This window comes from Rhinolophus sinicus, chromosome 2, assembly GCF_057876585.1.
Source record: "Rhinolophus sinicus isolate RSI-liver-muscle chromosome 2, RSI-T2T, whole genome shotgun sequence".
NCBI lineage: Eukaryota > Metazoa > Chordata > Mammalia > Chiroptera > Rhinolophidae > Rhinolophus > Rhinolophus sinicus.
The window spans coordinates 74,471,331-74,488,818 of NC_142502.1; the positions used below are offsets into that span (position 1 = coordinate 74,471,331).

The 17,488-nt window shown below is 35.0% G+C and overlaps 1 protein-coding gene across 42 annotated transcripts in view; it reads right to left on the reverse strand.

Annotated features, from left to right (window-relative positions):
- Nucleotides 1–17,488, reverse strand: part of RIMS1 (regulating synaptic membrane exocytosis 1) — a 448,418-nt gene that overhangs the window by 241,068 nt on the left and 189,862 nt on the right. For 37 of the 42 annotated variants that reach the window (XM_088795625.1, XM_088795622.1, XM_019749282.3 and 34 more), the window contains 2 exons: nt 6,739–6,952; nt 3,941–3,952 (listed from right to left, as the gene is read on the reverse strand). In XM_088795625.1, the coding sequence (XP_088651751.1) occupies nt 3,941–3,952; nt 6,739–6,952 (226 nt within the window). The remainder of the gene's footprint in view (nt 1–3,940; nt 3,953–6,738; nt 6,953–17,488) is intronic. The other 5 variants (XM_088795626.1, XM_088795624.1, XM_088795607.1 and 2 more) reach the window with 1 other exon arrangement.

Sequence of the window (17,488 nt, forward strand, 5' to 3'; positions counted from 1 at the left end):
TACTGGCTTACTCGTCTTTATGTAACCCTAGTGAGAGATAAAAACAAAAATCATCATTTTGGTATTTAAAAACAAAGTCTGCAAAGGTAAAATGCTTCTTTATGCTGTTAAGAATCAATTATTCCACAGATAACAGCTTACACATATGATAGGAACAGTTACTTGATAAACTCAGCACTGTCCCATTCCACCCAACTCGTAACTTTTATGAGCTTTTTCTACAAAACCATGCGTGCTTCATCAACATATCATTTAGCATTATCTCTAAAAACAAACACCAATTAAAATCATGAGGAGTCAGTTTAAAAAAATCATGACTCAGAGTTCAGAGTGCTAACCATTACACAGTGTGGAGTATCCTCAAAAAATTTATAATAGAATTTACCATACAACCCAGCAATCCCTCTCCTGGGTATCTATCCAAAGAAATCTGAAAACATTTATCCATATAGATATATGTACTCCAATGTTCATTGCAGCCTTATTTACAGTGGCCAAGACATGGAAAAAACCAAAGGTCCTTAACTATATGATCAAAGAAGTTGTGGTATATATACACAACGGAATACTACTCTGTCATAAGAAAAGATGAAAAACTACCATTTGCAACAACATGGATGGATCTTGAGATTATTATGCTAAGTGAAATAAGTCAGACAGAAAAAGTCGAGAACCATATGGCTTTACTCATATGTGGAGCATAAAACCAAAGGCAACAAAGGAACAAGACAAGTAAATAGGAAAATAAAAACTCATAGACACAGACAACAGTTTAGTGGTTACCAGAGGGTAAGGAGGGAGCGGGGGTGGGGGGTGGGGGAGTGGTAGAAGAGGGTAAAGGGCGTCAAATATACTGTGATGGAAGGAAAACTGACTCTGGGTGGGGAGCACAAAATGTGATATATAGACGATGTATTATAGAATTGTACACTTGAAACCTATGTAGTTTGTTGACCATTGTCACCCTAGTAAAATTTAATTAAAAAAAAAATCATGACTCTGTAAACACGGTACCTCATTAGTTATAATTTTGATATAAAAAGTAGTTTTTACACATGTTTAAAAGTTAGGTATGTGCAACTTTAACATTTTGAAAGAATAAAAAAATGGTAGGGTTCTATTTTTCAGAATATTGCTGACATTTAGTACAAAATACTCTTAATGTATAAAACCTGACATTTATTGTGAAAATAAAGATTAATTAGAAAGGGTATTATGCTCAGTGAAATAAGTCAGACTGAGAAAACAAATACCCTATGATCTCACTTATACGTAGAATCTAGAGAACAAAATAAACAAACAACTCATTACAGAGAGCAAACTGATGGTTGCCAGAGGGGAGGTGGATTGGAGGACTGGGTGAAAAATGGGGGATTAAAAAATATAAATTGGTAGTTATGAAATAGTCACGAGATGTTAAGTACAGCATAGAGAATAAAGTCCATAATGTTGCAACAACTATGTGTAGTGCCAGGTAGGTACTAGGCTAATCGGGGGGATCACTGCATAAATTATATAAATGTCTAACCACTATGTTGTACATCTGAAACTAATATAAAAGAATATTGGATGTCAACTGCAACTGGAAAAAAAATAAATAATTTTTTCCAGATTAACTAGAACTGTAGCAAGTTCATTTTTAGTTGCTATATTCATAAATCAATTACCTCCATCAAAAAAGAAATACTGATGATAATTTATAGGAAATCCCAAAGGAATTGAATTTGGAGGATTCAATTCAGCTGGTTTACTAACAGCAAAGTGTTAATGTTATCACAGTTCTCTAACTTCAATATTCCGCCACCAAATAGTAAAACAAAGACAAAAGCAATTTAAACTGGCTGTGGAGAATTTTGCAGTATTCCTATATATTGTGGCATAGGAGATGACTTTAAATGAAGTAAATAATCAAAATTCTACCTATGAGAGTATGCATTTGTACACTCTCCTACTATCAGCTATTATATATATCAAATGCAAAGCGATTTCTTTATGACAGCCACTTTGTTTATAAGCAAGTACACAATCTTCCAAGATATTACTGGATTTGATTTAGGCTAAGGGTGAAGTTTTAAAATAAAATACCGCCGGGCAACAAAATATGCGATCATTACTACTTTTTGCTGGACTTAATAAAGGAAATATTTATATGTTAGCTAAGTTAGGTATTCATATCACATACACTAGTATTTTCATCTCATTTATTCACTAACTTAAGACTAAGAAGAATTCATTATTATTACATTGATCAAGGTGGAGATTGTTTTCAGAAAAGTTTCATTCATCCTCATTTTCTTCCCTTTGCATTCTTACCAACACGTGCACCCATGTGCATGCGCGCGCACACACACACGCATCTGTAAATTGTAATTTTTCTACCTAAAATAAAAGAGCTCAGAGGAATAGGGAAAGAACTAGCAATCAAGTATTTTGCTTAAAACTCAGTTATTCTCTTTAACACAAGTAAAGACGAAATCTGGCTTCAGTTTCCTTGGACTGAAAAGGCAATTTATTGAATGACCTCTACAGGCTAAAGGGGTTTTTAATGAAATTATGACAAAGTACTTAAAAATAAATGGTAGATATATGCATTCTAATCAAAGAGAAGAAAATGACTGAAAGTGATTGCATTTTGTAGGTCTTTCCACCCTATTTTTAGCCTGAGGACCACAGAGTCCACCTGGATTCTCATTATACTGTCAGTGATCATAATGAACACAGATAACCGACCGTTGTGGGAAATGCTGTCAAAGAGACAGTGAGTCTGCACAGCGCTACAGCAGTAGCTGAAGTCTTCACACTAAGTCTGCATAACACCAGCAGTATTTACCTAAACTTTTATTCTTTAAAGGACCTGAAAATTATCTACTTTTCAAATATACACTCATCTGAAGTCATATTAATGAAACCAAAGTTGTGATTGACAAGTTACATTTTTTTCTAATACAGTATATTATTGCATTAAAATAATAGCCCCTAAAATGATCTTACATACCACAAATGGTCCAGGCAAACATATTTAGTGAAAACAAACTACACTATATCATTTTCAACCTGATTTCTTTTTCTAGGAAAAAACTGATGAACATACTTGCATCAAGTTTAAAACACATACATTGGTGTTCAATTTAAAGCCATATGCACTATGGTACATCATTTAAACTTTAAAACATTGAACAAAGGCAGCTGAGTGGATATTTTGAACCCAACATTGCCTCAGTGTCATACTGGGGAGTCAGTGAGCTTTGGTGAAATTGTAATTTAGACCAAATGAAAGTGTACAGTGTGTATACAAAGGAGAGGCTGACTGAAGGTTCCACTAAGATCCTATCTTCCTGAGGACAGCCTCTGTAGTTTCTATAGTTGATAAGAGTTAAAAGGGACCTTTCACTCTTCCAGGGAGTGATTTCTATGCATGAGGGAGAAGAAGGGTATAATGTGGATCAATGTGACAACTCTGCTACTTGTGTTCTATAGAAACGTCATTTTTTAAGCTCTTGATTTTAATTAGATCCATTCTCTCCACCAAATCACTTCATTCCATTTCTTCTGCAATAAAGTTTCAAATTATCTCCCTATGCATTTCCTGAGTGCTGAGAAAGGTAGAGTCCCTCAGACATTATTGTATCTGACAGCAGATGGAATCATCATCAAAACGCAGAGAGCTAAGAGCACATATAAGTTCATGATTTAAATTATACTAAAATATCACCATTCCCATGAGCTCAAACTACCCAAACTTTACCTATGAATATAAAACTCTGTAATGTTCTCCGATGTTCATTTTATTATTTTTCCCATGAGAACTGGAAATGAGCTCTTCCTAGCATATAATTTCTTTGTGAAATACAGTGATTAACAACACTAGGTGAAACATTCACTTAATAAAGTTCACAACATTATAATAACAAATAATAGAAAAGAAATCATGGATTCTAACCACTTTGTCCTCCTTTGGGAAAGCATCCAAGGAAGCAGAGTAAAGAGAGAAGAAAAAGAGGAAGAGAAAAACAAAAACAAGGCATATATTAATAAACAGACTTTGAAGAAAACAATTATACGTCACTTTAAAGTGTTGAAACACGGGTATATTGAAAAGTAAATGCTTACTCTTCCCCCGAAATAATTATTGTACAATCCTTCATTGAAAATGCATATATATCGATCCTGTTTTATGTTAGATACAAAAGTTGGGCACCATAATTTCTGAAACTTTTAGAATTTAGATTATTAAATCTACATTTAAACCATTCTTCAGAAAGAAAGATTAATTCACTATCATATTTTGTATATCTTTTATTAAGAGATATTAAAATACATATAAATTGTATGAATAATTTTATCAAATTACTGTTAAAGTATTTGTAGTTACAAATTGGAAAAATCTAAGAATAGGAAATGTTTGTAATAAATAAAATTGAGAAAAGAAATATTTTTTAACCATAAATTATTCCATAAGAAATAATTATTTGTAATAACATATTATACATTTCAACATTTACAAGTCACAAGAAAAACCAACTTTACCCAACTTTTTATCTTATGTTCAAGATTAAATATTCTAAGCTGTGTTTTCTTTTCTTTTATTCTTTTGAATATTTTTTCCCATAATTGGATGGGTTTAGTAAAAATGGATGAACTACTAATACATTAGGCCTGGGTATCTGCTCCAAAGCATTATCCCCAGCTCAATTTCCTTTAAACACCTCTCCTTTTTAAAACACAACTTTCACCCTAATAATTTTAATACGTCAATAATTAACCATATTTCTGTTGCTTTGCCTCAAACACAATAGGAAGTTAAACACATTCAACCGCTATGGGCACTCAGCCAGGATTAACACTCAACCTATTCACTCTACTATTCACTGCCATCAACTTTTCAGAGTGAACTGTACCCTTACCACATGGGTTATTAAATATTTTGAATATAATTTCTAGGTCTCATCTGTGAGAATTCACTCCAAAACAGTATATTTAAGAATAATAAAGAAGGGGAAATTAACAAATAGGTCTTGTGCACTTTTTATGTTCCAGACACTATCTTAACCCAAGGTTGTTCTAGAAAGGCTTTACGGTAGCATATGAGGATTAATTAAAACAAATAACTTTTAGAAGGAAAAAAAAACCTTATATGCCATAAGTATAAAACCTAAAACAAGAAATAAATATGCATATGATAAATACCTAATTTTAATTATTTTAATTGAATTTTCATAACCACAAGAAGTAATTATTACTATCCACTTTCATAGGTAAAGAAGCTGTTGTTCAGAGAAATTAATTATTTTCCCAAGTCCACAAAGGTAGTAGTAGACTCATATTACAATATAATAATATATCTATTTCACTGAACATCTTAATTCCACTGGAAGAGATTTTAGAATACTCTACTTCCAACTCAAATACACTACAAAATAATACAATGTTGACTGAGAAGCTCATTTTAATTTTAACTGTGATTTTCCAAATTAGGAAAACATCAAGAGTGCTTAAAGCACTCTTATTGTTAAATAGAACTTTGTATTAAAACAAATTCTATATGTGATTAGATGATATGAGAAATCTGTTAAACAAACAATGGGAATTCTTTAGGTGTATGATAATCTTCTATACTACATTGCAGACCTGTATCAAAGAAAACTCACACAGACATCCCTATAAATAATTCAACTGTACTAACATTGGGGATAGAATTAAGTACATTAAAATGTGTTCCAAACTAAATATTTATCAGAATTAATCTAGTGTTTCATAAATTATAATATTGAATATTTTACATTAACACCTTAGTGCCTCAAAAATTAATTATATTTAAAGCACTGGTATAGTGAAAGAGTAGCTCTTATTTTGCTTACTAGCACTGAACCGTGCGTGTATAAATAGACTCTATATAATCACTTTGTTCCCAACCGTGGAATTTATGTAGCTACTCCATACTTCTACTTCTTTTAGACAGGTGGCTTTCAAGTCATTTCACCTGGGACTCAACACTTTACACTCATGTGTGTATATAACAAACAAAATTCATACAAAATGCTGAGCCTAACTACACAGATATTTCCTATCTTGTTCTAAACCAAGGAAACTGTATCAAGTGAGACTACATCTCAAAGAGAAGAAAGTAAGTGCATAAACCTCCATATTAAAAAAATAAAAAAGTATTTTAACATGTTCTAAATATATGAATAATTCCCAGAAGATAAATTTAGCACTACATTCCTTTAACACAACCGTCAGTGTGAAATTACTCTCACTGAGGCTGATCCTGGTTTTATATATTATTATCCTGGATTAAATTCAATGCCGCACAGTTCACCTTGAATTTTACCTTCCTTCCATCCAAAACAAATGCTGTAGAAACTAGATTTTGTTTTGTTTTTCTACAAGAATTGGCCATAACAAGTTTCAAGAGTTTTACAACTCATGATTCTAAATCCACAGTTACTACACTCTTCCAAAAATAAATTTACTCCTACAGGTAATCTATTGGTTTTGAATGGGAATCATTTATTAAAATACACACATCTACAAAGTATGTTTTTATGAATTCTTTTCATCACTGCTCCACTACTATGAATCTTATGAAAAACAAAAGCACAAAATGGGTGAGGAGCACCTTAATGTGTACATTTAGGCCTGTGTCTGCTTTCGAAGCCACTTGTGTTGTTTCTGCCTGGGAAGCACACGGGTTTGCACGCGCATGCAGAATTTCGCTCACGCTCACGCGGTACTCACGTTGTTCGATCGCAGGGACACGCGGCCTCCGCAGCGGGCGCAGAATTTGGTGCGGCAATAGGAGCAGAGATGGCCACACCCATCAGCAAACTTGGTTTTATGGCAGATTCCGCAAGTCGGGGCATCGTCTTTGTGCTCGCCTTGGTAACGCCGTGCTTCTTCCCCTATTTTTCTCACTTGTTCTTTATAACTTTCAAATTGTTGATGCAATCTCCTGGCAAAAGAGAAAAATGGTAGCAGATTATTTGATGGGAGACAAAAACAATGTTTTGTCTAACAGGATAAAAGTACAGCTATTTGAACTAAGGCAACACATACAAAGAAACTTGCCCCACTAATTTTACCTCCAAAGGTAAGAAATGTATTCACATGCATTCTATTAGTCCTAATTTTGCTTACTTGCACTGGACCATGTGTAAGTAGACTCTATATGATCACTGTTTGTTCCCAACAGTGGAATTTATGTATCTACTCCATCCCTCTACCTCTTTTAGACAGGTGTCTTTCAAAGCATTTCAACTGGGACTCAGTACTTTACACTCGTACACAACTGAAACAAAATTTATATAAGATACTTAGCCTGACTACATAGGATGTACTCTGATATTTCCTGTCTTATTCTAAGTTCAATACTATACAATTTCTAAAAAGTTTGTCTCAGTAAATTAATTTTATGATTCACTATTTAAACATGATACATACTTGGAAAAAGACTACATTGCTAGGCAATCTGTCTTCCATAAAAATCTTCCTTAAGCCCCATTCCTGGACACCATTTATTTTGTATCAACTATTTCATACAGTATACAGAATGTTCACTTATATGTTATATTTGAGTTTGCTAGTTCTTCTGAGTCACATTAAAAGTTCTAAACCACACCTTGCAAATTCTCAGATTTTTACATACCCCACTTTTGCTTGACCTATCCCAGGTTATAGGTATAAGGGTTGCTACTACTCTTTATTGATAAATACTGGTGGTAGGGCAACCAAAGCTGTTGAGGCAAACCACATCCCGTAAGAATATTCACATTTAATATGATTCAAGTCTCCTCCCCTCCTCATTAGTCCAAATCCCTCAATCCTAAATTGTTACAGATATAAACCATTTACTGTTCTGTAGAGAACATTAGGACATCCAGTGAATCCCCAGTGAAAGGATGCCTTAGTTTTGTAAATAAGAATTGAGAAAGTCGTCCTAGGCCAAGCCAACAGTCATTGGCTGTTACAACAAAAGAGAAACTCCTAGAAAGTGGCTAATTAAATGTATCTGTGTATTTGAGCTTGTTTGCTAGATGTGAGTGTTCCCTAGGACACAGGGTACACACAAGCTGTTGTCAATTCAGGCAGTTAGCTGGATTCTCCACATCTAGGGTAACTGTTGGGAACTGGTACTCTCTGGAAACAATCAATTAAGGCCAAATACTGGGACTTCATTAAGTTTTCCTTTTAACATACTTTGAGAAGTTTAATGATTACTTTTAAAATTCTGAAATCCTTTTCCTGCTTATCCAATTTACACTTTTTTCCCTATTTGATTACCATAATTAAAGCACACCTACTTGCACTATCACATAAAGTAGTTTAAATTGAAACCCTTTCCAATTTAAAGGTCAGCTAATTTCAGTTCATAGAAGGATATAGTGATATTCTATTTAATAAATGAAGAATAGCTGATCAATTTATTAAAGTTATTTGATACATTAAATTTCTTGTAATTTAAATACCATTAATCTAGGATCAAGTTGACAGAAAAGAACTGGGGCTATTTATTATTTCAAAAGCAACCACACAAAACAGCATTGTAAATCTTAAAGCTTCTATTAAGGAAAATAATTATTAAGGAGTGGGAGTAAGGAAATATCTCGAATCAAACAAACAGAAATAAACTCTAAGCATAGAAGGAATCCATGAATAAATATTTACTGTGAGAACCACTAAATCAAATCTACTTAAGTAAATATAAATGAGAAGGAAAAAGCTAGGCTAAGGAAAAAGCTTCCCTATAAACTTATTTTGTAATATACAACATGATTAATATGATGTTGGCAAACTTTAAGGTAAAAGGCCAGATTGTAAATATTTTGGAACTTCAGGGCCATATAATCTATGTTTCAACTACTCAACTCTACTGTTGTAGTATGAATGTAGTATAGATAATATGTATAATAATAAATATGGCTATGTTCTTGTCACGCGGGGCGGCCTGCGGGGTCTCTGCTCCTGCTCCCCACATAAGAACGCAGGATGTGGCTAGGCCAAAAAGGAACACCCACGGAGCCATAGGTAGGGGAGTCATACCACTATAGTCTCACTGGAGGCTGGATTCACACGACGTGCGACCTGCTGTTCTCTTTTCTGCCAACCGACAGACTCTCTCCTCAACTCTACTCCCCAGCGCAGCCGCGGCAGTTATATTAGTGGCCGATGGCTCAAGGATTACAGCTCACGGCCATCTACTACCCGAGCCAGCACCCTACCACGTGAGGCCGAGAGCCTGGAAACTGCTCTCTGCGGCTCTGTCCCCACAGTTCCAATAAAACTTTATTACCAAAACAGATGGCAGACCAGATTTTGGTCTGTGGATCAAATGATAACTCCTGATTTAGTAAGATATAATGATTTGAAAATCAAAGTCTCCTTTTGTTTTGTTTTTTTAATTTAAACATAAAGGACTTTTATCCATCCCATAGGGCCCAATCCAAAAAAAGGATATCTATTTCAGGAAAACTTTTCTACAATATACACGTGCAAGGCACTGATCCCTGAGAAGAAACCTTTATTCTACTGCACTCTCATAGTATTTTGTCATGCAGGGTCTCTAGTCCCGCTCCCCACACAAGAACACAGGATATGGTGAGGACAAAAAGTAACACCCACGGAGCCATAGATGGGGGGGTCATACCACTATATTCTCACTGGCAGCTGGGTTGGAGATGCAGGAAGCAGGAGCCACACAATCCGCAACCCACTCTCCGCCTCTCTGCCAACCAACTAACCAACCCCTTGCTAACTACAATCCGCCCTTGCTAGCTCAGCCACGGCAGTCATATCAGAGGCTAATTGGCTAACTCATTACAGCTGATGGCCAACTAGTCACAGCTGATGGCCATCTACTACCAGAGCCAGCACCTTTCCATGTGAAGCCGAGAGCCTGGAAACTGCTCTCTGAGACTCTGTCCCCACATATTTCGTTTGGTCATCCATAGGCTACTTTTTGTTTCTGTTTTATTTTACCATATAGTATTGTATTACTATTTCTGTAAATGACTCCTCTCTACTACTAAACAGTAAATACCAGTAAATACAAGTAGAAAAGCACAGGTTAACAAAATAGTAAAGACATATACCTTCTCAACAATAGCCAATACATATTTGCTGAATAAAAAGCCATATATATATATTTTTTCCTGATTCCATTTTGAGAAAATAAATAAATAAATACATTTACATACTGAGGACTAAATATCATGAAAAATTCTACTGCTGCAACATGCTGAAAAAAATACTTAAAAAAATAACTTTAAAATTGTGTTTGAGCTGGAGGAAAAGTATGGAGATCCTCACAAGAGAAAAATGAAATAGGAGCAGTAATTCAGAGAGATAACATAACACTGAAGTTAACAGCTGCTGTAATCACATATACTGAGGCTCTGAGACCAAGAACATGTTTGAACCTTTGTAAAATTTTAGTTAGGTAGCCAACAAAAGTAACTGAAACAGAGTACATAATACCCAGACGAGTTGAGGGAAAAACATGGAATGAGAAAAAAAAATTCCAAAGAAGATAAGACTTGAAACAAACAGATAAACAAATAATATAGGCAAAGCAGCGCAACTAGAAATTATTATATGCGATGGTAGAAACAATCCAACACATCAGGAATCATAGTAAGTGTAATGGACTACAGCTTCATTAAAAGACAGAGATCATCACTTTAGATTTTTAAAATTTAGTTAAATGAAGTTTAGAGGAGTTATAACCAAACTGTAAAGGCACAGAATGTTTGACATAAAGGGATGAAAAAATATTCCCCAGTGAGAGATTAACAAAGTAACAAACAGGTATATTTATGGCAAAAAACATTACTAAAGATAAAAAGGGTAACCTACTATTAAAATATTCATTGCATGTTGTGTATGACAATTCTAAACTTGAATGCATACAATAACATATAATAAAGCCCCCAAAATTAATGAAACTACTACGATAGAGAAATCTACCTTCACAGCAAGATATTTTTACACAGCTCTCTCTGTAACTGACAGACCAGACAGATCAAAAACAAATGATAGAGGAAACTGGAACAACACAATCAACAAGTTTATATATGTATAGATCTGTCCAGTAGACGAAACAATGGGAAAATACATATTTTTTCCATGCAGATATGAAATTTTTCCCAATCTGGGCATCAAAAGTAGTGGAGATGTTTTATTTTTTAAGCTGAGTGGTAGGTTCATGATATTTTATTCTTCTTTATACTTTACATATGTGTTATATAGTACCCTTTTGCATGTATAAAATATTTCAAATTAAAAAGAAAAGAAACCAGTTCTATCTCATAAGATATCATTGAGTAACAATGAGTACTATAAAAGTGAAAAAAAAAATCTACAATAGAACTGACCATTTATGCCATCTAATTAATTTTAAGAAGATATGTATATGTTTATCCACATAATAACTGTAAGAATTAGATAGTATGGTTATTCTCATTTTATTGATGAGAAAACTAGTGTGTTTTTTTTTTGTCTTGGGCTTTGCTTTTACTTTCTACCTGAATATATTATTATCATTATAAATTCACGTACTTCAGATTTTATATTGAGGTCACATAAAATATGAAAATAAATAAGGATTCAACTTGGAAATAAAAGTGTTTTGGGACTCAGGAAAGTGTTAACTACCAGGCAATGTCAATTTTTGATCATGGCTAATTGATGGTACATGAACAAAAGCTGACCATGGAAAAGCAGAAGCTATGCAGATGAACTCATGCCTTGAAACTTCTACAGAGCAGAGCGATTACTCCTGCTCAATATTGTTTTATTGCACTTCGCAGATACTGTGTTTTTTACTAATTGAAGGTTTGTGACAATCTTGCATCAAGCAAGTCTATCAGTCCCATTTTTCTAACAGCTTTTGTTCACTCTGTCACATTTTGGTAATGCTTGCAATATTTCAAACATTTGCACCATTATTATATGTGTTATGATAATCTGTGATTAGCGGTCTTTGATGTTAGTATTGTCATTGTTTTGGGGTTCCAAGAACCGTGCCCATATAAGATAGTAAACTTAATCAATAAATGTTGTATGTGTTCTGACTGCTCCACCAACTGGCCATTCTCCCACTTCCCTCTTTCTCCTCAGGCCTCCCAATTTCCTGAAATGCAACAATATTGAAATTCAGCCAATTAATAACCCTACAATAGCTTCTAAGTTTTGTGTGTGAAAGAATAATCACACATCTCTCATTTTAAATCAAAAGCGAGAAATGATTAAGCTTAGTGAGGAAAGCATGTTGAAAGCCAAGACAAGCTGAAAGCTAGGATTGTTTTGCCAAACAGCCAAGTTGTGAATGCAGAGGAAAAGTTCTTGAAGGAAATTAAAAGTGATACTCCAATGAACGCATGAATGATAAGAAATCAACATAGCCTTATTGCTGGTATGGAGCAAATTATAGTGGTCTAAATAGAAGATCAAGCAAGCCACAACATTCCCTTAAAGCAAAGCCTAACACAGGGCAAAGCCCTAATTCTATTCAATTCTTCAAAGGCTGACAGAAGTGAAGAAGCTGCAAAAGAAAAGTTTGAAGCTTGCAGAGGTTGGTGCATGAGGTTTAAGGAAAGAAGCCATGTCTGTAAAATAAAAGTGCAAGACGAAGCAGCCAGTGCTGATGTGGAAGCTGCAACAAGTTATCCAGAAGGTCTAGCTAGGATAATTAGTGAAGGTGATTATATTAAAAAACCTACCTGCAATATAGAAGAAACAGAATGATATTGAAAAAAGGTCCCATCTAGGATTTTCATAGCTAGAGAGGAGAAGTCAATGCCTGGCTTCAAAGCTTCAAAGGACAGGCTGACTGTCTCATTAGGGGCTAATGCAGCTGGTGACTTTACATGGAAGCCAATGCTCATTTAACATTCTGAAAACTGTAGGGCCATTAAGAATTATGCTAACTGTGCTCTACAAATGGATGATAGCATGTCTATTTCCAACAAGGTTTACTGAATATTTTAAGCCCACTTTTGAGACCTACTTCCCAGAAAAAAAGACTCCTTTCAAAATATCACTGCTTATTGACAGTGCAACTGGTCACCCAAGAGCTCTGATGGAGATGTACAATGAGATTGATATTGTTTTCATGCCTGCCAACACCATGTCCAGTCTGCAGCCCATGGATCAAGGAGTAATTTCAACTTTCAAGTTTTTTGTTTTGTTTTGCTTTTTAATTTAAGAAATATATTTGGTAAGGCTATAGCTGCCACAGATAGTGATTCCTCTGATGGATCTGGGCAAAGTAAATTGAAAACCTTCTGGAAAGGATTCACCATTCTAGACACCATTAAGAATATTCATGATTTATTGAAGAGGTTAAAATATCAACATTAACAGGAGTTTGGAAAAAGTTGATTCCAACCCTCATGGATGACTTTGAGGGCTGTAAGACTTCTATGGAAGAAGTCATTGTAAGTGTGGTGAAAACAGCAAGAGAACTAGAATTAAAAGTGGAGTCTGAATAAGTGACCGAATTGCCACAGTCTAATGATAATGCTGGGTGAGGAGTTGCTTCTTATGGATGAACAATGAAAGTTGTTTCTTGGGATAGAATTTACTCTTGGAGAAGATGCTGTGAAGATTGTTGAAATGATAGCAAAGGATTTAGACTATTACATAAACTTAGTTGATAAAGCAGTGGCAGGTTTTGAGAGGACTGACTCCAATTTTGAAAGTTCTGCTGTGCATAAATACTATCAAATGGTATCAAATGCCACAAAGAAATTGTTGTAAAAGGAAGAATCAATTGATGTGGCAAACTTCATCATCATATTTTAAGACACAGCCACCCCAGCCTTCAGCAACCACCACCCTGATCCTCAGCAGCCATTAACATTGAGGCAACACCCTCCACCAGCAAAAAAGATTCTGACTTACTGAAGGCTCAGATGATAGCATTTTTTAGCAATAAAGTATTTTTAAATTAAGGTATGTACACTTTTTTAGTCATAATGGTATTGCACACTTAGTAAACTACAGTATAGTGTACACATAACTTTTATATGTACCGGGAAACCAAAAAAATTTGTGTGACTCGCTTTGTTGTGATATTTGCTTTATTACGGTGATGTGGAACCACAACCACAATATCGCTAAAGGTTATGACTGAAATAACTTCCATTAACTTTCAACTCCTCTATAGTATTTATTCCTAAACTGTCTTTTCTCAAATTGACTTCAAGCCACTATGTCCTCCTGAAAGACTCATCCTCTATTTTAATGATTTGTGAACTCAGTGTCGGTTTTCTAAGTCCCAGATGCAGCTCAGACTGCTGGGTCTCCTGGGCCGTGATAGGTGGGCAGGGAGCAACAGTTTCTTCTCCAGGAGGCCACAGCAGGAGAGTTGGTAAGACGAAGCTTCTAGATCGAGGTATGGGCATGAGGTCTCTATATTCTCATTTTCTCCATGAAACATTTTAGAGAAGAGTTCTCTTTTAGTCTCATCAAAAGTAGTAGACAAAGCTAGCCTACAGAGTAGTTCCCAAGGATGACAGCCACCAGGGGACAGTGTTTGTCTCCCAGAGGGCTGTACATAAGTGGACTGGAACAGTTCCTTACCAAGTGCCCCACCCCACAGTTCACGAGGCCATTCACACAGGCATCACTCCAAAGGCTTTAGCAGGACTTATGACCTCCTTTGCTAGCCCTGGGTGGCCCGCACCCATCTGTATCCTCTTGTCACATGTATGCAAAATTCCTTCCTGGTTTTGGCAATAGGCCGTGTTTATACTACTGGTTGGAACATCCCCAAGAGAGTACAATGAGAGAAGAAAGATCATGCTGCTTCTCAACTCAGAATTCTCTCACATCTTTAAATATGTTTCTCCATGGGCTACCTCCTCTGCTTACAGATAGGATTCCCTGAATCTGTACTGAAAGAAAAAGCCCATCGCGAGTTCCTGTCAATCAACTTCTCCAACTCATGTCCCAGTGTGCTTGCTTTTTTTTTTTTTTTTTGCAGCAGACATTACAAAAGGAAAGAGGAAGGAAGGAAGGAAAAAAACCACACTCATTACTCCCACTTCCTCAGAATGTACCTACTCTGTAACCTTTTGCTATGCTCTACTAAACTGTCTCTTAAAATCCAACCTTAGTGCCCTTTTTCCAATTTGTATTCCCTTTACATTACTCTAATATCTCACACTGTCAAGATGTTGTCCTCAGAATAAAATATGCCTTTGGAATCAGGGTACTGGTAGTGAAACCATAAATAGCATATTTATTTTTTGCATCTGATGTTTTAATGCTTTAATCCATATAAAATGTGACATTGTTCTATTATGAATAATAAATGGAAATACATATTTTATTATATGTATTACAGTAAATGCAGTACTGCAAATGTAAAATCTTTTTGTGAAATTTATTTGTACATTTCAATTTTAGAATTAACAATATATTATTATTGATTTGCTAGGTTGACAAAATATATGAGCATAAATTGCAGATTTAAATTATCTACATAGAAAATGGAGAGTGCTATAAAATATGAATGCTATCAAAAGGAAATCATTGATACAGAAACCTTGGTTTTCTCCCTGGATGTTTTCCATTGTTTCACTATGTAATAATCATTGCACTATTTTAATATCTGCGCACTCAATTCAAGCAACTCCAAAATGCCAGTTGTAAACAAGTTGTTTGGGTGATTAATGGCATATATTTGAAAGGAATAAAAATGAATGCCTAAAAAGTTAAATAGCATTCTTTAAGTGTCTACAAAACTAAACATCATCCTATAAATGCAAAATCAGTATTTTAAACAGAAAAAATTTAATGACATTCTTACCACATAATAAGTATTTGTTTATCACTTACTATAAATAAAGCACACAGAAAGATACTAAGTGGCTGGTAATAGTGGAATGCAGAGAAATCTTTGTAATTGGCACAGCACCTCACTTATTTCTATTTTGTGTTTTTCCTTTCTCCATCTCCAAAGTGTTCAGAAGCAAGAAGACAATTCCACCTTTCTGTCTAGCCAAACTTTCGTAAATCTAAGCTAGATTTTACAGGAGGAGGAGGGGATGGGATCTAGTGCTTTGGAGTTTCAAAAGTTAAATGGCAGGTCCTGAAGGAAGGTGAGGTTTTTCCCTAAGATGAAGAGACGGGCAGAGACCAAAGTTGTTTTCACAGAACACCCTAAAATGGAGAACATAATAAGAATGACTTATGTTTTCCTTCCCCACCGTGGCACAGAACACATAGAACAGAGCACCAGTGAGGGCCCATGAAGTCAGTGACATGAAGAGTAAAACCAGGAGAGTTCTGACAATGTTCGATTGATTACGAGCTTCCAAAATAACTGAACGATGTTCAGGAGATGGCCCTGATAATAACTGAAATAAACAGTTTGCTAGCCTAAGAGATTGGAGACTTAACTTTTAAAAATTTTGACATCACACTCTATTGTCAAAAAAATTCACACTAACCTCAACTCTAAAATACAGTTCTTGACTCCAAGGAATGGACAGTCTACTTAGGAAGTAAGTTATATGTAAATGTTAAGTTATGGTTTATGGCAATGTAGAACAAGTGACAAAGAACAGAAGTTGTTCAGTAGAGAATAATAATTCTACGTAAAATGATTAGGCAGATTTCTTTGGCTTAGTTGGTCAAAAACATTTTCCTGGATAATTTAGAACTTGGACTATTCCCTGAAATAATAAAAATATGGCACATATTAGTGTTAATAGAAGTACTAAAACAAATAAATAGGAAAGTATGCTCAGATAATAATAAAATAATTGTGAATGTTCCCAAACTTCTCAGAAATATAGGTAATATTAAATTACCTTTTAAAGTCTGTGCATATCAGCAAATAAGCATCCGGTCTATATGTTCTAATGAATGACAGTCCAATAATCATACATAAATGACTGTGAATTGAAAACATATATGCAGTTAAAAAATGCTTTCTTGGGACCAAAATACAATTGTCCCCTTTTTAGTGAAACTTTCTCTTCAATTCTACTCTGCAATATAGAAGAGCAGTAAAATTCCACTACACTTCAGTGATGATTTTTTTTTTAATGATAATTGGAAATACCAGTTTCTAGTATCAGAGTTGAGTTGAAAGAAAATACGCATCATAGTCTTTTAAGTAAACATTTTAAGTGATGGAATCTGGCACTACAAAATTGTTGGAACTCGGATAAAAGCAGAGTCTTGGCTCGATCTCCAGGAAGGACCCCTAAAACAAAAGCACAAAACCAGCTACTCAAAGTTCCTCAATCAGAAGCTGGAGAATCAGAAAGCTACTGTCCAAATGGCTGATGCTAGAAACCCACTACCTCAGCTGACTTGCTCTGATCTGGAAGCCACGCCTAAAGCCACTCTGGGCCTATCAGAGAGACCAGCAAAACTGATACCAGTGTGCTGTTGTGGCCCTCCATTTAATTCAGTTTCAATTCAAGTCTCATGGAAATGCATCTAACTGTTAGACCCTAAATGACATCAAGGATTC